This window comes from Moschus berezovskii, chromosome X (assembly GCF_049115385.1).
Source record: "Moschus berezovskii isolate FMDL1 chromosome X, NW_MosBer_1.0, whole genome shotgun sequence".
Taxonomy (NCBI): domain Eukaryota; kingdom Metazoa; phylum Chordata; class Mammalia; order Artiodactyla; family Moschidae; genus Moschus; species Moschus berezovskii.
This window is the reverse complement of record NC_142488.1, coordinates 2,903,835-2,923,189: the sequence shown is the minus strand read 5'-3', so window position 1 is coordinate 2,923,189 and position 19,355 is coordinate 2,903,835. Positions and strand designations below refer to the sequence as shown.

At 41.7% G+C, this 19,355-nt stretch overlaps 1 protein-coding gene across 1 annotated transcript; it reads left to right on the top strand.

Annotated features, from left to right (window-relative positions):
- The first annotated feature begins 6,208 nt into the window (after positions 1-6,208).
- LOC129535081 (odorant-binding protein-like) lies at positions 6,209-19,155 on the top strand. Its single transcript, XM_055393669.2, has 7 exons — positions 6,209-6,319; positions 6,865-7,001; positions 10,430-10,500; positions 14,494-14,604; positions 15,541-15,642; positions 16,889-16,932; positions 18,959-19,155. The coding sequence occupies exons 1-6, from the start codon at positions 6,242-6,244 to the stop codon at positions 16,906-16,908; spliced, it is 519 nt and encodes a 172-aa protein (XP_055249644.2). The 5' UTR covers positions 6,209-6,241; the 3' UTR covers positions 16,909-16,932; positions 18,959-19,155.
- The last annotated feature ends 200 nt before the right edge of the window (positions 19,156-19,355 follow it).

The window sequence follows — 19,355 nt, the reverse complement described above, 5'->3', positions numbered from 1 at the left end:
CAGAGGGAGCTTGGACTTGGTAAGAAATCTAGCTTAGCTAGCCAGCCAGCCAGGAGCCTAGCTGCTTGAGGCTAGCTGGCCATGATCAGAAAATATTTGGACAAACCCTATCTGCGGAGATCATTTGTCCTCAGGACCTCCATTCAAATGAGGCAAATATTCGTTCAAGCAAATCACTGATGCCACTTCTCCCTGCCTGCTACCTTCCTGGCAGGACCATGCAAACTTCCCAGTCTGTCTTTCCTGGTACCTTCACCTCTTTCCCCTTCAGTCCAGATTGATTTACAGGAGTCTAGATGTTGCCTCTGAGCCTTCCCAAGAGGTCTTCTGTCCTAAGCTAAATGAGTAAAAGTAAAGCTTTCCCACATAGGTAACGGGTATGTCAAGTCCTTCAATTTCATTGAGGAAACCGTCTCCAAATCTTTCAAAAAGAAAGACAAACCTGTCTTTGTTTTACAAAGGTAGTCTTTTCAGGACACAGGGTGGCTCCAAACCTTACCCATTTATCCTAAGAGGCTTGTGAATATTAAACAAGGGGAAAACAAAGTCATCCTAGAAAGAATTTGCCTGTAGTTTTGAGATGAAAATGTCCCATCTGGTCTTCTCAGGAACACTTATCTGAGCTGCCTTTTGTACATGCAAATTTAAGAGAGTGGAACAAAATTTAGAAGTTGGTTTGTACAAGATAGTTATAAATATCTTTTTCTGCAAATATTCAGCCATCTAGCCAAGAGAGCTTCACCTGTTCCATGTCAGAAACCCCATTTGAATCTAAACTCTTTTACAAACTGATGGGTTTTTAGATTGCCCTACCTGACTTAGGACTGAATTTTTGAAGTATAAACTGAGGCCTCTTTGTTGCTGTGTGTATGCATCTTTGTCTTTGTATAACGCTGCCACAGTTGATTTATAAAAGAGCTCTATTTAATTGACTTAAGTGAATGTTAGTACTCACAAACATACAAACCAAACAATTCTAAATAAAAGAAAAAAATATGCTAAATGAATGTCACATTCACATGAACCAGTATATTGCATATTAAATTAGTGTCTGGTATTAATGTTTAATTTTGTTGATCCAATTAATATAGACCTGTCTTGATCATCAGCATTAGATATGACTTTAAGTATGGTTTTTCCAGTGGTCGTGTATGAATGTGAGAGTTGGACTATAAAGAAAGCTGAGTGGTAAAGAATGGATGCTTTTGAACTGTGGTGTTGGAGAAGACTCTTGAGCATCCCTTGGACTGCAAGGAGATCCAACCAGTCCATCCTAAAGGAAATCAGTCCTGAATATTCAATGGAAGGACTGGTGCTGAAGCTGATGTTCCAATCCTTTGACCACCTGATGCGAAGAGCTGACTCACTGGAAAAAATCCAAATGTTGGGAAAGATTGAGGGCAGGAGGAGAAGGGGAAGACAGAGGATGAGATTGTTGGATGGCATCACCGACTCAATGGACATGAGTTTGAGCAAACTGGGAGTTGGTGATGGACAGGGAGGCCTGGCATGCTGCAGTCCAAGGGGTCACAAAGAGTCAGACACGACTGAGCAACTGAGCTTACTGAGCTGAATTGATAATATTTGAATTGTGTTGATGTTTAACAGAAGCTAAATAAAATCTTATTATATGGCTTACAAATCTGTCAGCAAAGAAAGTAACTCAATGTGAAGAAACTTTTGAGGAAAGTATGCAAATGAAACAGGAGTTTCGAGTGAACTTGTAGAAAGGCTTCCGCCTTTTAGGATCTCTCCAGATATTCTACAACTTAGAAGTTAAAATCATGCTGAAACTATTACGTGACCAAAGGTTTGTGGATAAGGAACCCCAAAATGGGTTTTGTACTTGATCACTCAGGACTGAGTAAGTTTAAAGCAAGTTTAATTGAATAAATGAATTTTTAAGGTAAGTGGATACAAAATGTAAACACGTTTTTCTTTTAAAAAAGGGAAGTTTTCTAAAGATTTCGGCTTTTGATAGCAAATGTTGTTTCTTTACCTTTTTAAGTGATCTGTTCTGTATTTGCATTTGAACTTTTTTATAATCACTTTGGCTTGGTAAATAACTTCTTTCACAGAGACCTATAAGCCTGTTGTGTTTACAAAAATTTTTTTTCTGAAAGTTCTTTTGACAAAATTCTCAAATCTAATTACCTCTACCTAACTTTGGGATTGGCAGGCCACTCCAGTACTATTGCCTAGAAAATCCCATGAATGGAGGAGCCTGGTAGGCTGTAGTCCATGGGGTCGCTAAGGGTCGGACACGACTGAGCGACTTCACTTTCACTTTCACACACTGGAGAAGGAAACGGCAACCCACTCCAGTGTTCTTGCCTGGAGAATCCCAGGGACGGGGGAGCCTGGTGGGCTGCCGTCTATGGGGTCACACAGAGTCGGACACGACTGAAGTGACTTAGCAGCAGTAGCAGTAGCAGCAACTTTGGGATGCTTCAAAGGGCCCCCAAACACCCCAAAGGAAGATACTGACCTAATTAAAACTCACTTGGTATGTTAAACTGCATAGGAGGTGTTTTCAGATTAGTAATAAATCTTAAGTTATATTGTAAATGATAAAGATAGTCTAGAGATTATACAGAGTCCCTAAAAATCTGATATGTTCTGGTAGAATATTATTAGTCACAATTTTAGTTGTTATCTGAAAGTGTTGTATGTCACAGCAGTAATCGGGTTGGTTTGTCAATTGCATTGTAACCAGATTTAAACTTGACTTCTGAAGTCTTTGCTCATTATAGACAGCTATGGTTTCACTCTTATGCCTTTGGAGAAATGCTTTCCATTCAAGAACAGTGATTAAAAAAAAGAATTTTGGATAAACACAAGTTTCTGACATTCAGACTATAATACTGAACTGATTTAAAAAATATATGAAAGAATTCTAATGGGAAATCTGAAGGCTTCATAAAGCTCTTAACATAAAGAATTACATACATAGCCCTGAGTGAACTAATACATACGGCTATAAATTTTATGGTTTCTATATAAAAATTTACTGGTTTAAATCTGTATTTTCCAGGTGTAAGAAAAATCTTCTCTTAAAATTATTATGACTTATACTAACTTGATAAATTATGACTTTTGTGAGTCAAGCTGAAACATCTATCTTTTTCTCTCTACCTAGTTGATTCTGTCAGTATAAGCTTGTCTCAAACAATGATTTGAGTCCCTCATTGCTTCTGTCTGGCTGTATATAAGATCACGGCATCGGACCCTGACAAGATGATTATTTGGGGACATTAGTCTGCCATCTTCTCAGTCCAGCTTTCTGAATAAAGTCATATTTCTTGCCTCAATACCTCATCTCTTGGATTCATTGGCCTGCTAGTGATACAACTAGACAGTCCATGCACCATAATTAAAAACCAGCCATAATGAAACAAAGATTCCATGTGCCTCAACTAATACCTGAAACAAATAAATAAACGTAGAAATAAATATTTTAAAAATATCTTTTTGGTAATATAAGCTACATATGCAAGTATTTTCTTTGAAAAAAGTGGTCTTGTGGTTTATGATGTCAAATTAAATTCTAATTGCATGGAACCTTGCTCATGAATGCTAGAGGGAATGCAGCGTTCTTGGTAGCCAAGCTCAATATCCTTCCACTGTTTAGATAGGAGTTGTGCAATCTACAATGTAAAGAGAGTGCTATCAGAGAAAACAGACAAGCAAGACAAAAGTAATATACTGGGAGAGAGAGGCTTCCTAGTTACAGAAATGTGGATAAATTCCAAAAGGAGACATAGGAAGCCGAGCTTTAGCATTATTTTTCACTCGTTGCAGAGTTAACATTTGAGTAAGACGTTTGTCTTTTTATTTATCATTAGATTATCTGTAATTTGACCACTATTCATGACATAGTTTGTATTAAAGGATGTATGACTTCCTTTTGGTACAGAACAATAGGATTTTTTTTGTTGTTGTTAATGAATTACCTTTTGAGTGGCAATTTTCTGTTTTTAGTTTATTTTTTAATTGGAGAATTGCTTTGCCATGTTATCTTCATACCTTGTATACAGCAAGCTAATCAGTCAAAATCGTCCTCACATCACCTCTCTTTGGAGCCGGTCCACTCGCTCTATCCCACCCCCCTAGGCTGTCATAGAGCACATGGCTGGGCTCCCTGTGTGAAAGCAACTTCTCAGCAGCTTGGCAGGGAAGGAGTGGAGACTCAGATACAGAGAAGAGACTTGAGAACACAGTGAGGGGAGGAGGGCGTGAGACGAACAAAAGACAACAGGATTTTCACAGCTGTTAAGACGAACTGATGTTTAATTTCCCTGGATGGGCAGACGGTGAGGCCTGCCTGAGGTGCGATGGTCTTCGGATACATTCCGAGGGGACACATGTTGGTGGGAACCCAAAAGAAAAACCTGAAAATGCTGGGAGTGCAGAGGTAGAGATGGAAGGGTGATGATGGGAAGATAAGAAGTGCTAGCTGGGATCACATCCCTGCTTGAAATGCTCTGATTCAGGGACTTTCCTGGTGGTCCAGTGGTTACCATCCTGCACTTCCGCTTCGCTGGGTACAGGTTCTATTCCTGGTTGGACAAGTAAGAACCTGCATGCTGCTGGGTGCAGCCAAAAGAGACAAACAGCCAAAAAAGCCAAATTATTATCTGGATCGAAGACCAAAGAGAGGGAAATATTTCAGGGTCCTTTGAGACATGAAAGCCTTCAATCACCCAGATTTCACAGCCAAAAAGTACAAGATACTATACAGAGAAATGTGTGAATGAAAGACAAAAAATGACATGGCAACCAAAAGAAAAGAATGAGGACAAAACAAAAGATAACACTGTTGTTCCACGTAAAGACGGAAAGGATCAACTGAAGTGAGCTGAAGACATTCTTGAGCAAGGTTCAATCAAACAATAGGACTCTCAGCTCTGATTTGTCCCAGAAGCAGCCAGTGCTGGTGAGCCCTCTGGGGATTGTCCCTCAGCTGACTTGGGAAACACTGCTTCTTCATTTCTATACTCAAAACAAAACTAAACTTTTACTGTATTTATTTGATAAATCACTATCAATGAAGATGAACATAAGTAATTTTTTTAAAATTTTAATTGGAGGCTAATTACTTTACAACATTGTATTAGTTTTGCCAAACATTAACATGAATCCACTCTGGATGTACATGTGTTCACCATCTTGAACCCCCCCTCCCACCTCCCTCCCCATCCCATCCCTCTGGGTCATCCCAGTGTACCAGCCCCAAGCATCCTGTATCATGCATCGAAAATGGACTGGTGATTCATTTCACATATGATAATATTTTAATTAATAATACAAAACAATAGATTCTTTCATATGAAGCTAGGAAAATAACTAGACGTATAGAGTTAGGAAATTTACTTTTCCCATTTAAACTCTAAAAATGACGAGAACTACTATCCTGCCTTTTCGCTCACCTGGAGAAACAACTTTGTCAGTGATAAGGTGGGTAAAGAGTGTCTTGGTTAAGGAATAATGAAAATGAATTTTTGACCTGCCAAGCGGGGACTTGAACCCTTCCTGCAGTGTTTGTATCAGATGGTGCCCACTGAGCCCAGAACCTGAAGGTACTGGGTATTAGTATAGGGTTAAGGGCATTTGAATGGATCTTCCTCTTAGAAGTTAGGAGGAAAGAGCCAACTATGGGACAGGAAGAGGCGATAAATGCTTTCTGCTGACATGCTCCTCACCTTTGAGAAACAGGAGGCTTTTCAAGGGTCACTTACAAAACGGATTTTACTTGGCTAACCCACACAGTCAATATTGACTTTTACATAATAATTTTTAAACACTCTCCTCTGTTAAGTGAACAATATTGGGGGGGGTTGCAGGCGATACATACCTTGGACAGCTCATCTTATTTTCGATCTCTGGATATAAAGAAAAATAAATATTCCTGACCTTGAAATTGTCAGATATGTACTGTGATTTCTCACTTATTCATAAGCTTCTCTTGAAACAAATCTCATTATGAAAATACAAAATGCCAGATCCAAGTAAGCTTCTCTTAAGATGAATCTCATTATTAAAATGACAGAGTGCCAGGAAAGCTTATCTCTACCAACCAGGAAACTGAAGATGACATCTATGTAACTTTGATTGTATGAGGAACAACCATTGGCTCGTGATGCATCATGCCAACAGATGCACGCTATAAAAGAGGCACCGGTTTCGCATCCTCTCCAACCACTGAGACACCCTCAGCTTCTACAGAAGGAGAGACAGCGAGATGAAGGTTCTGCTGCTCGGTGTTGTCCTTGGTCTGCTGTATGCAGGCCAAGGTGAAGCTCAGCTACTTCTCGTACCGGTACCAGGGGTGGTGCAGGCTGGGAGGAGGTCCTGGGGAATATGTGTGCGCGTGTCCCTTTTGAGGTTTGGTCGTGTGGATCCCTAAGTCTGGCCATGTCGGTGGGACTCAAAGTTGTTCCATTCACTCTCTATATACCTGTTCTGCATGGCCTCCATGTCATCTCTGCCGTCTATTCGTTGGTCTCATGCTTGTTCACTGCTCTTGTAAAACAGAAGGAACCTCACACGGCTGTTGGTAGGGCTCTTGCATTTGACAAGACAGCTCAAACTATGTCAGTAATGCCTCAATTCCTTCTTTTGCACAGCTCAAGCTATCTCAGTAATGCCTCAATTCCTTCCTTTGCACAACTCAAGCTATCTCAGTAATACCTCAGTTCCTTCCTTTATGTGAGTTGCGTTTTCACATGATTTTATACCTAGGACTGTGTCCATGAAGATAGGTAGCTTCTGCCCAAGTGAAAGGACAAGGGAAACTCCTGAGGGATGATGGAGGGCAGAAATTGCAGAGAAGGCCGAAGCTTCCTCACAGGAATTTGACTTTAGTTTTCAGGGGAATGGAAAACCCATTACATCGCAGCCAGTAACAAAGACAAGATTACTGAGGACGGGCCATTCCACATTTACGTACGTCATATTCAGTTTCATCCAGACAACACGGTTGATGTCGACTTTTATATCAAGTAAGTAAAAATCACCCCATACGTTCTAGAGTCTGGTGGAGGGTGTGGCTTCTCCATCTGCAGGGAACTCTCTGGATGCTGTTGAGAGCGTAATGCCATGAGTTGTGGATGAGCAGGGTCTCAGAGCTGGGGTGCGGGCAGTTCACTTGTGAGCCTCCAAGGGAAGTCCTGGTGCTTTTGCTTAGAAGAGGGTGGGAGTTCCAGAAGCTCCACTGGCATCAACTCATTAAAGGAAAGAAGCACTCGGCAGCAGGAAGAGGCTCGTGTCCTGGAACCAAGCAGGGGCTTGAACCCTTCCTGCAGAGTTTGTAAGAGACGGTTCCCACCGATCCCAGAACCAAGGGTACAGAGAGAGTCCACAGTGAGTTTTGTTCTGCCTGGCTTCCTAACGAGAGATTTCATCACCACTGAATCTACTAAAATCCTCACAGCTTCCCAGGGGTAGGGAATACTGGGGTTAAAGAACATCGATTTCTCCTGGCAAGAATTCTGGAATGGGTTGCTATTCCCTTCTCCAAGGGGATCTTTCCGACCCTGGGATGGGACCCTGGTCTCCTGCATTGTAGGCAGATTCTATACCACTGGGCTGAGATACTATATATACAGTCAAATTATAACCACACATACAGAAACAGACTCATACAAACACGCAGATATATGTCACACACACATATATATACACGTGTGTGTCACTAATATTTTAAGAACACCTATTATCATCCTCTGCCGTCTTTACAATTTGTGTGCCCTGTGTTTAACTTTTCACGTGGCCACCATTTCTGAAACTGGCTTTACTGAAGTGTATTTATGCATAATCTGCACCTTTGTCGAGGTCTTAATTCAATGAGTTTTCATATATCCACATCTGTTCCATGAGGTCCACAGTCGAGATACAGAATTCTGGGCTTCCATGGTGGCTCAGGGGTTAAGAATCAGCCTGCCAGTTCGGGAGACACAAGTTGCATCTCTTGTCGAGGAAGATCCCACATGCTACGTAAAAACCAGGCATGTGTGACCCAGCTGCTGAGCCTGTACTCTAGAGCCCATGTTCCAGAGCCTATGTTCCACAAAAGAAGTCACCAGAGTGACAACCCTGAAACTCCAGAGTAGCCCTGGCTCACTACAACTAGAGAAAGACCTAGCAGTAAAGACCTGCTGCTGCTGCTGCTGCTGAGTCACTTCAGTCGTGTCCGACTCTGTGTGACCCCATAGACGGAAGCCCACCAGGCTCCCCCATCCCTGGGATTCTCCAGGCAAGAACACTGGAGTGGGTTGCCATTTCCTTCTCCAATGTGTGAAAGTGAAGTCGCTCAGTTGTGTCCGACCCTTAGCGACCCCACGGACTGCAACCTACCAGGCTCCTCCATCCAGGGGATTTTCCAGGCAATAGTACTGAAGTGGCTTGCCATTGCCTTCTCCGCAGTAAAGACCTAGCACAGTCAAAAATAAACATTAGGATTAATATATATATATATATATATACATAATTTCTCCATCACAACTCCTTTTCATCACTCATTATTCAACATCTACCTCTCAGGCAACAGGTAAGAACTGGCCAGTTTATTCTCACCTTTTCTGGATCTTCTGAAGACAAAGTTATTCACTCTGCATGATTTTCTTTGGTTTCTCTCACTGAACACAAAGGCTTTAAAATTTAACTTTGTGTCTGCATGTACAGGGAGCTGTGTTTTTCACCCACATGAAAGGGCTTGGTTTGCAAAGGTAAAATTTTGTATATTTGCAGCTTTTGGAAAATTATTCAGTACCCACCTTAAGGTTCTTTTCAGTAACTTCAGTGTATTTCCCAAAAGACTGATAAGAGTAAACTCAATTCACTGTGGATATTCCTTTACAAGGAGTCTGTTCAATATTAATCCAATTCTTGTTATTTCCATTTTAATATTAGTTTCTTGTGCATTCCATGTGCCAAATATACTTTTTTTTCCATGCACATGCACAGAGACAATATAGGAAGTCACCCAAACTCTTTTGTTACATAGGTGACAATATATACTTAACATATATTATATATGTGTAATTTCCTTATATCATATAAGCATATCATGTATTTGCTTGTGTGTCTGTATGTGTCAATGTGTAGACATGCACAGATGTGTCTTTAAAGCTTAATCCTTTTATGGTGTTGTGATGAAATATCAATAATCTCAGATATGCAGATGACACTACCCTTATGGAAGAAAGTGAAGAGGAACTCAAAAGCCTCTTGATGAAAGTGAAAGAGGAGAGTGAAAAGGTTGGCTTGAAGCTCAACATTCAGAAAACAAAGATCATGGCATCTGGTCCCATCACTTGATGGGAAATAGAAGGAAAAAGAGTGGAAACGGTGTCAGACTTTATTTTTTTGGTCTCCAAAATCACTGCAGATGCTGATTGCAGCCATGAAATTAGAAGACGCTTACTCCTTGGAAGGAAAGTCATGACCAACCTTGATAATATATTAAAAAGCAGAGACATTACTTTGCCAACCAAGGTCCATCTAGTCAAGGCTATGATTTTTCCCGTGGTCATGTATGGGAGAGTTGGACTGTGAAGAAATCTGATCGCCGAAGAATTGATGCTTTTGAACTGTGGTGTTGGAGAAGACTCTTGAGAGTCCCTTGTACCGCAAGGAGATCCAACCAGTCCATTCTACGGGAGATCGATCCTGGGTGTTCATTGGAAGGACTGATGCTAAAGCTGAAACTGCAATACTTTGGCCACCTCATGCGGCGAGTTGACTCACTGGAAAAGACTCTGATGCTGGGAAAGGTTGGGGGCGGGAGGAGAAGGGGACGACGGAGAATGAGATGGCTGGATGGCATCACCGACTCTGTGGACATGAGTCTGAGTGAACTCCAGGAGTTGGTGATGGACAGGGAGGCCTGGCGTGCTGTGATTCATGGGGTCGCGGAGAGTCGGACACGACTGAGAGACTGAACTGAACTGAACTGATCTAATGAATGAAGAGTGTGCCTTTTGAGTAAATTAAAAGTTTTCTTCTGACTCTTGGGGATATTTGGTTCTCATATTCTCTAATGAATCACTCCCAGGATTGTGAGAACGTCCAAGGTCTGTCATGATGGCTGTTCCTCTCAGTTTTCAGAAACCATATAAAGGAAAGTCTCATTTTTATTAGGTTTTCCTACAATTCTAGACGTCTCCCTGTCTGTTGGCTTTAAACAAGACCTATATTGTATTTGAAGTTTATCTTTGGAACTACTAGTCAGCTCTAATGTGCAGACAAACCATCCTTGTCACCTGATGGTTGCTTGATCCAAGACAACATATTTCTTCTCTGTGTTCACATTGCTCACAGGTGCTAAGGTTACACAAGCGCAATCTGGGGTGTGATGCAAAAAGAAATTCTAACTACATACCGAATTTTGCTATTTTAATAAAACAACTGAATATATTTTGTCTTTAAGGTCAAATGGAGAATGCGTAAAAAAACATGTCACAGGAGTAAAGCGAAAAACTGGAGTTTATGATGTTGAATGTAAGTATTTGATGTTGAATGTAAGAGAGTTTTACTGGGAGGAATGTGTTTGGGTGAAAATCTTGGTCTTGACTTCCTTCAGTTACCCCCGTACACCTGCATTCTACTCCTACTAGCAATTAGAAGTCAAGGACTGGACTGTCTCCACACAACTGAGGTTTACTCAAAATGACTAAAGCCAGACATCCTAGAATGTGAAGTCAAGTAGGCCTTAGGAAATATTACTATGAAAAAAGTTAGTGGAGTTGATGGCATTCCACCTGAGCTATTTAAAATCCTAAAAGATATTGCTATTAAAATGCTGCACATAATATGTCAGCAAATTTGGAAAGCTGAGCAGTGGCCACAGGACTGCGAAAGGTCTTTTCTGTCCTCATCCCAGAAACGGGCAATGTCAAAGAATGTTAACTACTACACAGTCATTCAAATTTCACATGCTAGTCAGTTTTTGCTCCAAATCCTTCAAGCTGGACTTCAGCAGCACGTGAACTGAGAATTTCCAGATGTGCAAGCTGGCTTTTGAAGAGGCAGAGCAACCAGAGACCAAATTGCCAACATCTGCTGGATCATGGAGAAAGTAAGGGAGTTCCAGAAAAGCACTAAGTTCTGCTTCACTGATTATGCTAAAATCTTTGACTAAAAGTTTCCCACAAACTGTGGACAATTCTTAAAGACATGGGAGTACCAGAACACCTTACCTGTTTCCTAAGAAACCTGTCTGCACAAGAAGCAACCATTAGAACTGCACAGGGAAAAATGCATTGGTTCCAAATTGGGAAAGCAGTACCTCGGGGCTGTATATTGTCACCCTGCTTACATAACTTGTATGCAGAGTGCATCATGTGAAATGCCAGGCTAGATGAATCACAAGCGAGAATCAAGATTGCCAGGAGAGATATCAAGACCTCTGATATGCAGATGATACCACTCAAATGGCAGAAAGTGAAGAGGAACTAAAGAGCCTCTGAATGAGGGTGAGAGACGAGAATGGAAAAGCAGGCTTGAAACTCAGCATTCAGAAAACGAAGACCGTGGCATCTGGTTCCATTACTTCATGACAAGTAGAAAGGGGAAAGTGTGGAAGCAATGACAGATTTTATTTTCATGGGCTCCAAAATCACTGCAGATGGTGACTGCAACTATGAAATGAAAAGATGCTTACTCCATGGAAGTAAAGGTGAGACAAACTTAGTGCATTAAAAGGCAGAGATTTTTCCAGTAGTGGTGTATGGATGTGAGATCAAAAAGTTCACGTGATGATTGGATCATAAAGAAGGCTGAGCGCCGAAGACTTGATACTTTTCAACTGTGGTGCTTGAGAAGACTCTTGAGAGTCCCTTGCACTGCAAGAAGATCAAACCAGTCAACCTTAAAGGAAATCAACCCTGAGTATTCATTGAAAGGACTGATGCTGAACCTGAAGCTCCAATCCCTTGGCCCCCTGATAAGAAGAACCAACTCATTGTAAAAGAACTCGATGCTTGGAAAGAATGATGGGAAAAGGAGAATGGGGTGGCAGGGGATTAGTTGGATAGATAGCATCACCTTCATGATGGGCATGAGTTTGAGCAAAGAGAGAGATAGTGGAGAACAGAAGAGCCTGCTTTGTATAGTCGTCAGATCGCAAAGAACCAGACGTGACCTAGCAACTGAACAACGAGAAAAACGAGACTAAGCACAGGTGTCAAACTTGCATTTTGTACGGCTCTCACGGAAAATTTACAAGAGCCTTATGAACTGATGTCTCAAGGTTCTGTCTTGAGTTTGCAAATTGGTGTCAATCACTTTTTGAAAACGGTCTTAAAACATCTAAATCCGACCAGGGTTTTGCAGAAGTACTTGAATACAAAGAAACTATCCTGAGTTCAATCATAAAGGCAGCTTGTGTTCAAAGCAATGGGGGTGCTGACTAAGATTTATATCCTTAAGTTCTCCACGCGGGCTCTAAGCACCATTCCTAATTTTAAGTGGCCTAAGGGGTACACGTTCGATGAACATTTGAATATATCCATATGTGATCGCAACCCTGCCTAAACGAAGTATTGGCACTGTTGCAAATGCAATGACCACAAAGAAGTAAAATTTATGCCTGAAATATTTCCCCATACTTTTGTGGATAATATCTAATAGTTGATGATTTTTAAACTATGCTGTCATATTTTTCAGTTCAGCTCAGTTGCTCAGTCATGCCTCTTTGCGACCCCACAAACTGCAGCACTGCAGGCTTCCCTGTCCACCACGAACTCCAGGAACTTGCTCAAACTTATGTCCATCGAGTCTGTGATGCCATCCAACCACTTCATCCTCTGTCTTCCCCTTCTCTTCCTGCCTTCAATCTTTCCGAGCATCAAAATTCCCATATTATTTTTTCCTTTGAATCATGATTGCCTCCACTGTTACTGTTTCCTTCTTTTTTGAAATACTTTTTAGCTGGATTTTTACAGAGCAAATAAGAAGGGAGAGAAACAGAATAGTTTGCCGTCTTGCACAAGGCACTTTCAAGAGCTAACCCCCAAGAGTGTTTTGTGGGGTGATGTGTCTCACATGAAGCACAGCACAAACGGCGACATTGACAGTGACCTGACTCCCAAAAGACAGATTTCCTCTGACGGTGCCATCGCTTCACAGCCAATTCAGCGATGCTGCTCTGCCCACATTGGTGAGGTCATGGCCAAGAACAGGTGGTCACTGATAATCTGAGGACATGCGTTGTCAGGATTAAATTATTCCAACGTGATCCAAGGTTCATGGACTTGTGGTCGGCTTGGGCGTGTTGTATATAATTTTGTTGTTATGAGACGGTGAAGCAGTTTCAGCTGCTATTCTTTTTTTTTTTCCTTCTCAAGCAGACTGATGATTTTCAGTAATCTAGACACCGAGGAGAGGTGTTTTCATATTTCAGGAACACAGTTTGGCAGTTTTACATCCCATCTCGCTGAGTGATTGCAGGAGATGTGATGGAGGCCAGTAGAGACAGAATGGACGTAGATAGTTTAGAGGGGACAGACACGCAGTAGGTCAGAGCTGCTTCTTGTCCAGGAACATGGGGCAGAGTGGATGGGCAGGTCAGAGAAGAGAGGCAGTGCTCCAGGGAGGACGGAGCTCACTGCCTGCACGTCCCCGCAGGTGAACTGTCTTCAGAAGAACAGACACTGCAGTGGGCTCTGCCATCCCCCAGATGGAGGGGGCAGAAAAAACAGAGAAACTAATGGAAAGTGTTCTGAAGGTTTCCTGGCACAGGCTAAGCACTCAGGAACACAAGCTTCTGAATGGTAGGCTGATTTTGGTCCAGAGAAATCAGTGCCCTGGCTGGGATAACAGGAATACAAAGGCTTTTCGAACTTCTGCTTGACAACACCCTCATGCTGTTGAAAGCACTGTTGGGGACTTCTCCGGTGATCCTGTGGATAAGATCGGCCGGCCAACACAGTACTCATGGATTGGATCCCTGGCCTGGGACGATCCCGCACACTGTGGTGCCCAAAGCCCTTGTGCCACAGCTACTGAGCAGGTGCTCTAGAGCCGGCGAACAGCAACGACAGAGCCCACGCCTCCTAGAGTCAATACTCAAGCAAAGAGAAGCCACTGCAACGAGAAGCCCATGTACCACAACTAGAGAGTGGTCCCCGGGTCAACGCAAGTAGAGAAAGCCTGTGGACGGTGACGACGATTCAGAGTAGCAAAAAATTAATTGAAATTAGATAAATTAAAAAAAAATACATCTCTTGGTTTCACTAGGACACAGGTTCTAGAAAGCATCTTAGTAAGACAGCAAGGAGTGACTGGTTAGCTATAGGAAATGGTGCGAATGAGACAAAGTCTTGCCTGCTTTTCTTGCTGTTGCAACCACGGTAGCATTCAGCGCACCTATGGAGTGAGGCAAACATCAGTACCGCACGTGCCGTTCATAATGCGCTCAGTCTGTCACAGTACATCTAACTGACAACAAATGAACACGGAGTTGTACATATGTATCTCTTTTCTCTCTCACAGATGCGGGTCAAAACGAAGTTACACTTGTTCAAGTGACACATGAAAGTATAATAGGATATATTCACAATGTGGATGAAGAAGGAAAAGAGACAGACTTGGTTGGAATAATCGGTATGTGTGGCTTTCTAAAATCCCCATTGCCATTGACATGCCACATGTCCATGTCTGAACTTTCATTCAGAAAATCATGAGGTGGTGACAATATTCACTATTCAGTGTACAAGGTCTTCGTATTCGTGTTCATGGACTTAAGTATCCTGGAAGGTAATCTACTATGAAATAGAGGCTGAAAATAATTTTCAAACATTTGAAAATAATCTCTTCTGTTGATATTAGAAAAATAATTTGTACAGAGTATTTTAAAAAAATGCATCAACTAAGCTCAAGCCATGGCTGTAATGAGGCTGGCCTGAATTACATCATTTTTATATCAGTTTTCCCATGCATTATAACCTCTGGAACAGAAACTTGTAAAAAGAATCTCCATCCTGTTCAATTATCACAATGCACTCTTCTTATGAACAGTAACATGACCCCAAATGACCACACAGAAGCACTGAAGTGAGTGTTCCATTGCGATAGTAGATGTCTATTTCAGAAAAGCTACTGTGTAGAGTGGTTGGCTAAGGAGTAAATTGTCTCCCAAGTGGATGCGATGGGGTTAATCTGTCTCCGCAATGGGAAAACCCTGTTTCCTGTTAATTTGGGTCCAGAGCAAAACAGGAGTGTCAGGTACAGGTTCTGGGAAGCTGATAAAGAAGCAAGTCAGTTGCCTACTGTGATGGGTTAACTCTCGAAGTCATGCAGCTCCTGCAACTCTTTGGGGGTCCTACTGCTGATGCTGGTATGGTTTAGTTACAGAGTTACAGGGAAATAAAGTCTCAGGACAGCAGACATCTACAAAATGGGCCATGGAAACTGTTTGAGGCTGTTTTAAATTATGCAGGTGGAGATCATATTGGCACATTCAGTTCCTTGTTCTGTATGTTTGGAAATTTCTGTGTGTTCTAGGAGACAATATTCTCCTTTTTGCATGGTGATTTTCAGGCAAACGTGACAAACTTTCAGACACAGACTATCAGAAGTTCAAAAAGGAGACGAGTGACAAAGGGATTCCAGAAGAGAATATCGTGAATTTCACTGATAATGGTAATGAAAACATACTTTTTCCTGACTATATCATTCACCTGGGATGTAAATATCAGGAAACAAATCAACTTATTTAAAATTTCTTTTTCCATAAATAGCCTCATGTAGAATGGTTGTTGTTGGTGGTCTAGTGGCTAAGTCATATCCAACTCTTGTAAGTCTATGGACTGTAGCCTGACAGACACTTCAGTCCATAGGATTTTCCAGGAAAGAATACTGGAGTAAGTTCACATTTCCTTCTCCAAGCCAACTTTCAGACCCAGGGGTAGAACCTGGGTGTCCTGTACTGCAGGAAGATTCTTTATTGAATGAACTACCAGGGAAGCTCGTATTATAAATTACCTTACTCAAAAAAGAAAAGAAATCTTAAAAGTACTAGGAATGGTAGTAATCCAGAGGCTCTTTTATTCCTCCTATTTCGTTTATCCACAGATGAATGTTGAGCTTTAAGCCAACTTTTTCTCTCCCCTCTTTCACTTTCATTAAGAGGCTCTTTGGTTCTTCTTCACTTTCTTCCATAAGGATGGTGCCATCCAGTACTATTACTTCATGACAAATAGAAAAAATGTAAGCAGTGACAGTTTTCGTTTTCTTGGGCTCAAAAATCATTGTAGACACTGACTGCAGCCATAAAATTTAAAGATGCTTGCTCCTTGGAAGAAAAGCAATGGCAATCCTAGACAGTGTAGTAAAAGGTGCAGAGTTCACTTTCCAGACAAAGGTCTGTGTAGTCGAAGTGACAGTTTTCCTGTAGTCATGAACAGAAGTGAGCTGCACCATAAGGAAGGCTGAACACCGAAGAACCGATGCCTTTGAATTGTGCTGTTGGAGAAAACTCTTGAGAGTCCATTGGACTTCAAGGAGACCAAACCAGTCAGTCCTAAAGGAAATGAATGCTAAATATTCATTGGAAGGACTGATGCTGAAGCTGAAGCTCCTATACTTTGACCCCCTCATTGGAAGAGCCCATTCAGTGTAAAAGACTGATGCTGGGAAACTGAAGGCAAAAGGAGAAGGGGGCGACAGAGTATGAGATGGATAAACAGCATCACCGCATCAAAGGACATGAATTTGACAAACTCTGGGAGACAGTGAAGGACAGAGGCCCCTGGTGTGCTAGTGTCCATTGAGGTGAAAAGATTCGGACACGATTTAGCGACTGAATGACCAGAACGGGCCTAAGCGCAGGTGTAGAATTCATATCCCATAGGGTTTTCACATTTTCTCCTATTTCGTTTTACCACAGATGACTGTCCAGAAGAGTGAATAAAATTGACTTCAACACTTTCTGTAAGTAAGCATCGTTCATTATTAATGTTGCCCCACCAGATAAATCAATAAGGACACATTGTTATTTTATGCCTAATGCCTCATAAGTGGCTTCAGTTGTGTCAGTCTCTGTATGACCCCATGGGCTTTAGCCCACCAGGCTCCTCTGACCATGGGATTCTCCAGGTGAAAATACTAGAGTTGGTTGCCATTCCCTTCTCCAGGAGTACTTCTCAACCTGGGGATCAAACAAGCCTTTTACATTCTCTGTATCAGCAGGTGCGTTCTTTACCACAAGCGCCTATTTCATACATGCCAAACGTTCTACGTAACAATTATTTGTCCCAATAACTTACATTCTAGCACTAGAGAGCTTTGCCTGTTACATTAGGTAATTTCTCTTTCCTTGAGACATATGCAATTACCAACTGTTTGCTTGATTATTGCTGAGCAGCTTTGGTGAGAGAGCCGTAACCTGTAGGAATTTGCAGACCAGACTCATCAGAGAGAAGCAGGAATCCCCACAAGTCGGTGCAAACTACTTAGTGTTCCCGTCAGTCCTGACCTGATAGTTGTCCACACACGTCTGTCCTCCAGGAACACCGGGATTAAACAGTGCTCACAGTTTCTCAAGACAGGGGTTTAATCTCACACGATTCTTACAGAATTTAAATACCTTCCAACCACACTGTCTGAAATATGCATTTGAATCATATTCGCCTTTAGAAGGTAATTTCTGTTACTGGGATCTTTAAGGTTTCAAAAGGAGGACAGCCTCAGAAAACAACACTGATCTCAGCTAACGTGTGACTTTAATTTCCTGTTGACCTAAAAAAAAAAAAAAGAAAGAAAGAAAAATGGCAAAGACAAGCACCAGCTTGCAGATGAATATGATTTTAAAAATGCTACAAATATTCAATGGAATATTACGCAGCCATAAAAAGAATGAAATCATGCCATTTTCAGCAACGTGGTTGGGCCTACAAATTGTCATACTGAGTGAAGTAAGTCAGAAAGAATAGAGAAATGCAATATGTATCACTTATGTATGGAATAAAAAATAAGAGATGGAGGAGGTTATTTACAGCACAGAATTAGTCTCAGACTTGGATAACAGACTCACTGTTGCAAAGGGTAAGGGATATGGGAAAGATATGGATTGGGAGTTTGGGTCAGCAGAGGCAAACTATTATGTACAGAATGGATAGACAACAATGTACAATTGTATAGCTGCTGCTGCTAAGTCGCTTCAGTCATGTCCGACTCTACGAGACCCCACAGAGGGAAGCCCACCAGGGTCCCCCATCCCTGGGATTCTCCAGGCAAGAACACTGGAGTGGGTTGCCATTTCCTTCTCCAAAGCGTGAAAGTGAAAAGTGACAGTGAAGTCGCTCAGTTGTGTCTGACTTTTAGCGACCCCATGGATTGCAACCTACCAGGCTCCTCCATCCATGGGGTTTTCCAGGCAAGAGTACTGGAGTGGGGTGCCATTGCCTTCTCCAGGACAATTGTATAGCACAGGGGACTAAATGTGATACTTTGTGAAAATCTAAATTGGAAAAGAAAGTGAGAAACAATCAATATTAATATATGTATGTATAAACTTTAATCAGGTTCTAGTACCCCTGAAATTAACACAACATGATAACCACCTATATTTCAAAATGAAATTAAAAATAAAACAAAAATTAGTATTTGAAGACCCAAAGGATAAAATTTATGGAATTAGGAGAAGAATGTAACTCAACTACATTGACAGTAAGCCACCTTTAGATGCAACGTTACCATGAGCATGCATTCTGAAATCATTACTCCTCAAGTCAATCCCAAATGGAAAATCCTCCATCATATGTACATTCTGGGGAAATTACTCCACAGGGAACCTGCCATCTCAGAGATGTGGCATATCGACGTCCACCAGGATTCTGTCCACTGGATCCCCTACCAGCTCCTGTACCCTGCACAGCCTGTTGCCTGAGGCTCAACCCTGACAGCCATCACTCAGTCACCTCTACTAAGCTTTTGATCCTGTTTTATTCACCTACAGAGTCGCTGAGACCAGGCACATCCTCTTCTGCATGGAATCCAGATCAACTACACAGATGACTTTCCTGCTTCCTGATTAACAGGATCCTTCTCTCTTCACACTCACACTCTCTTTCCCATCACACTTCTCCTGCTCACTGGTCATGTGCTGTCTGGGGGGATTTGACTTCTGAAGGTTTAAATAAATTGATTCAATATGTGCCCTGCAAATATGTGTCTGTGCAAAAGTCACTTGATTTCAAACACACAATTTTCCACTTTATTTTTTTTTTCCACTTTAAATATCCAGGAAATGTGAAAGTCACTCAGTCATGTCTGACTCTTTGCAACCCCATGGACTATATCAGTTCAGTTCAGTTCAGTTCAGTAGCTCAGTCATGTCCAACAATTTGTGACCC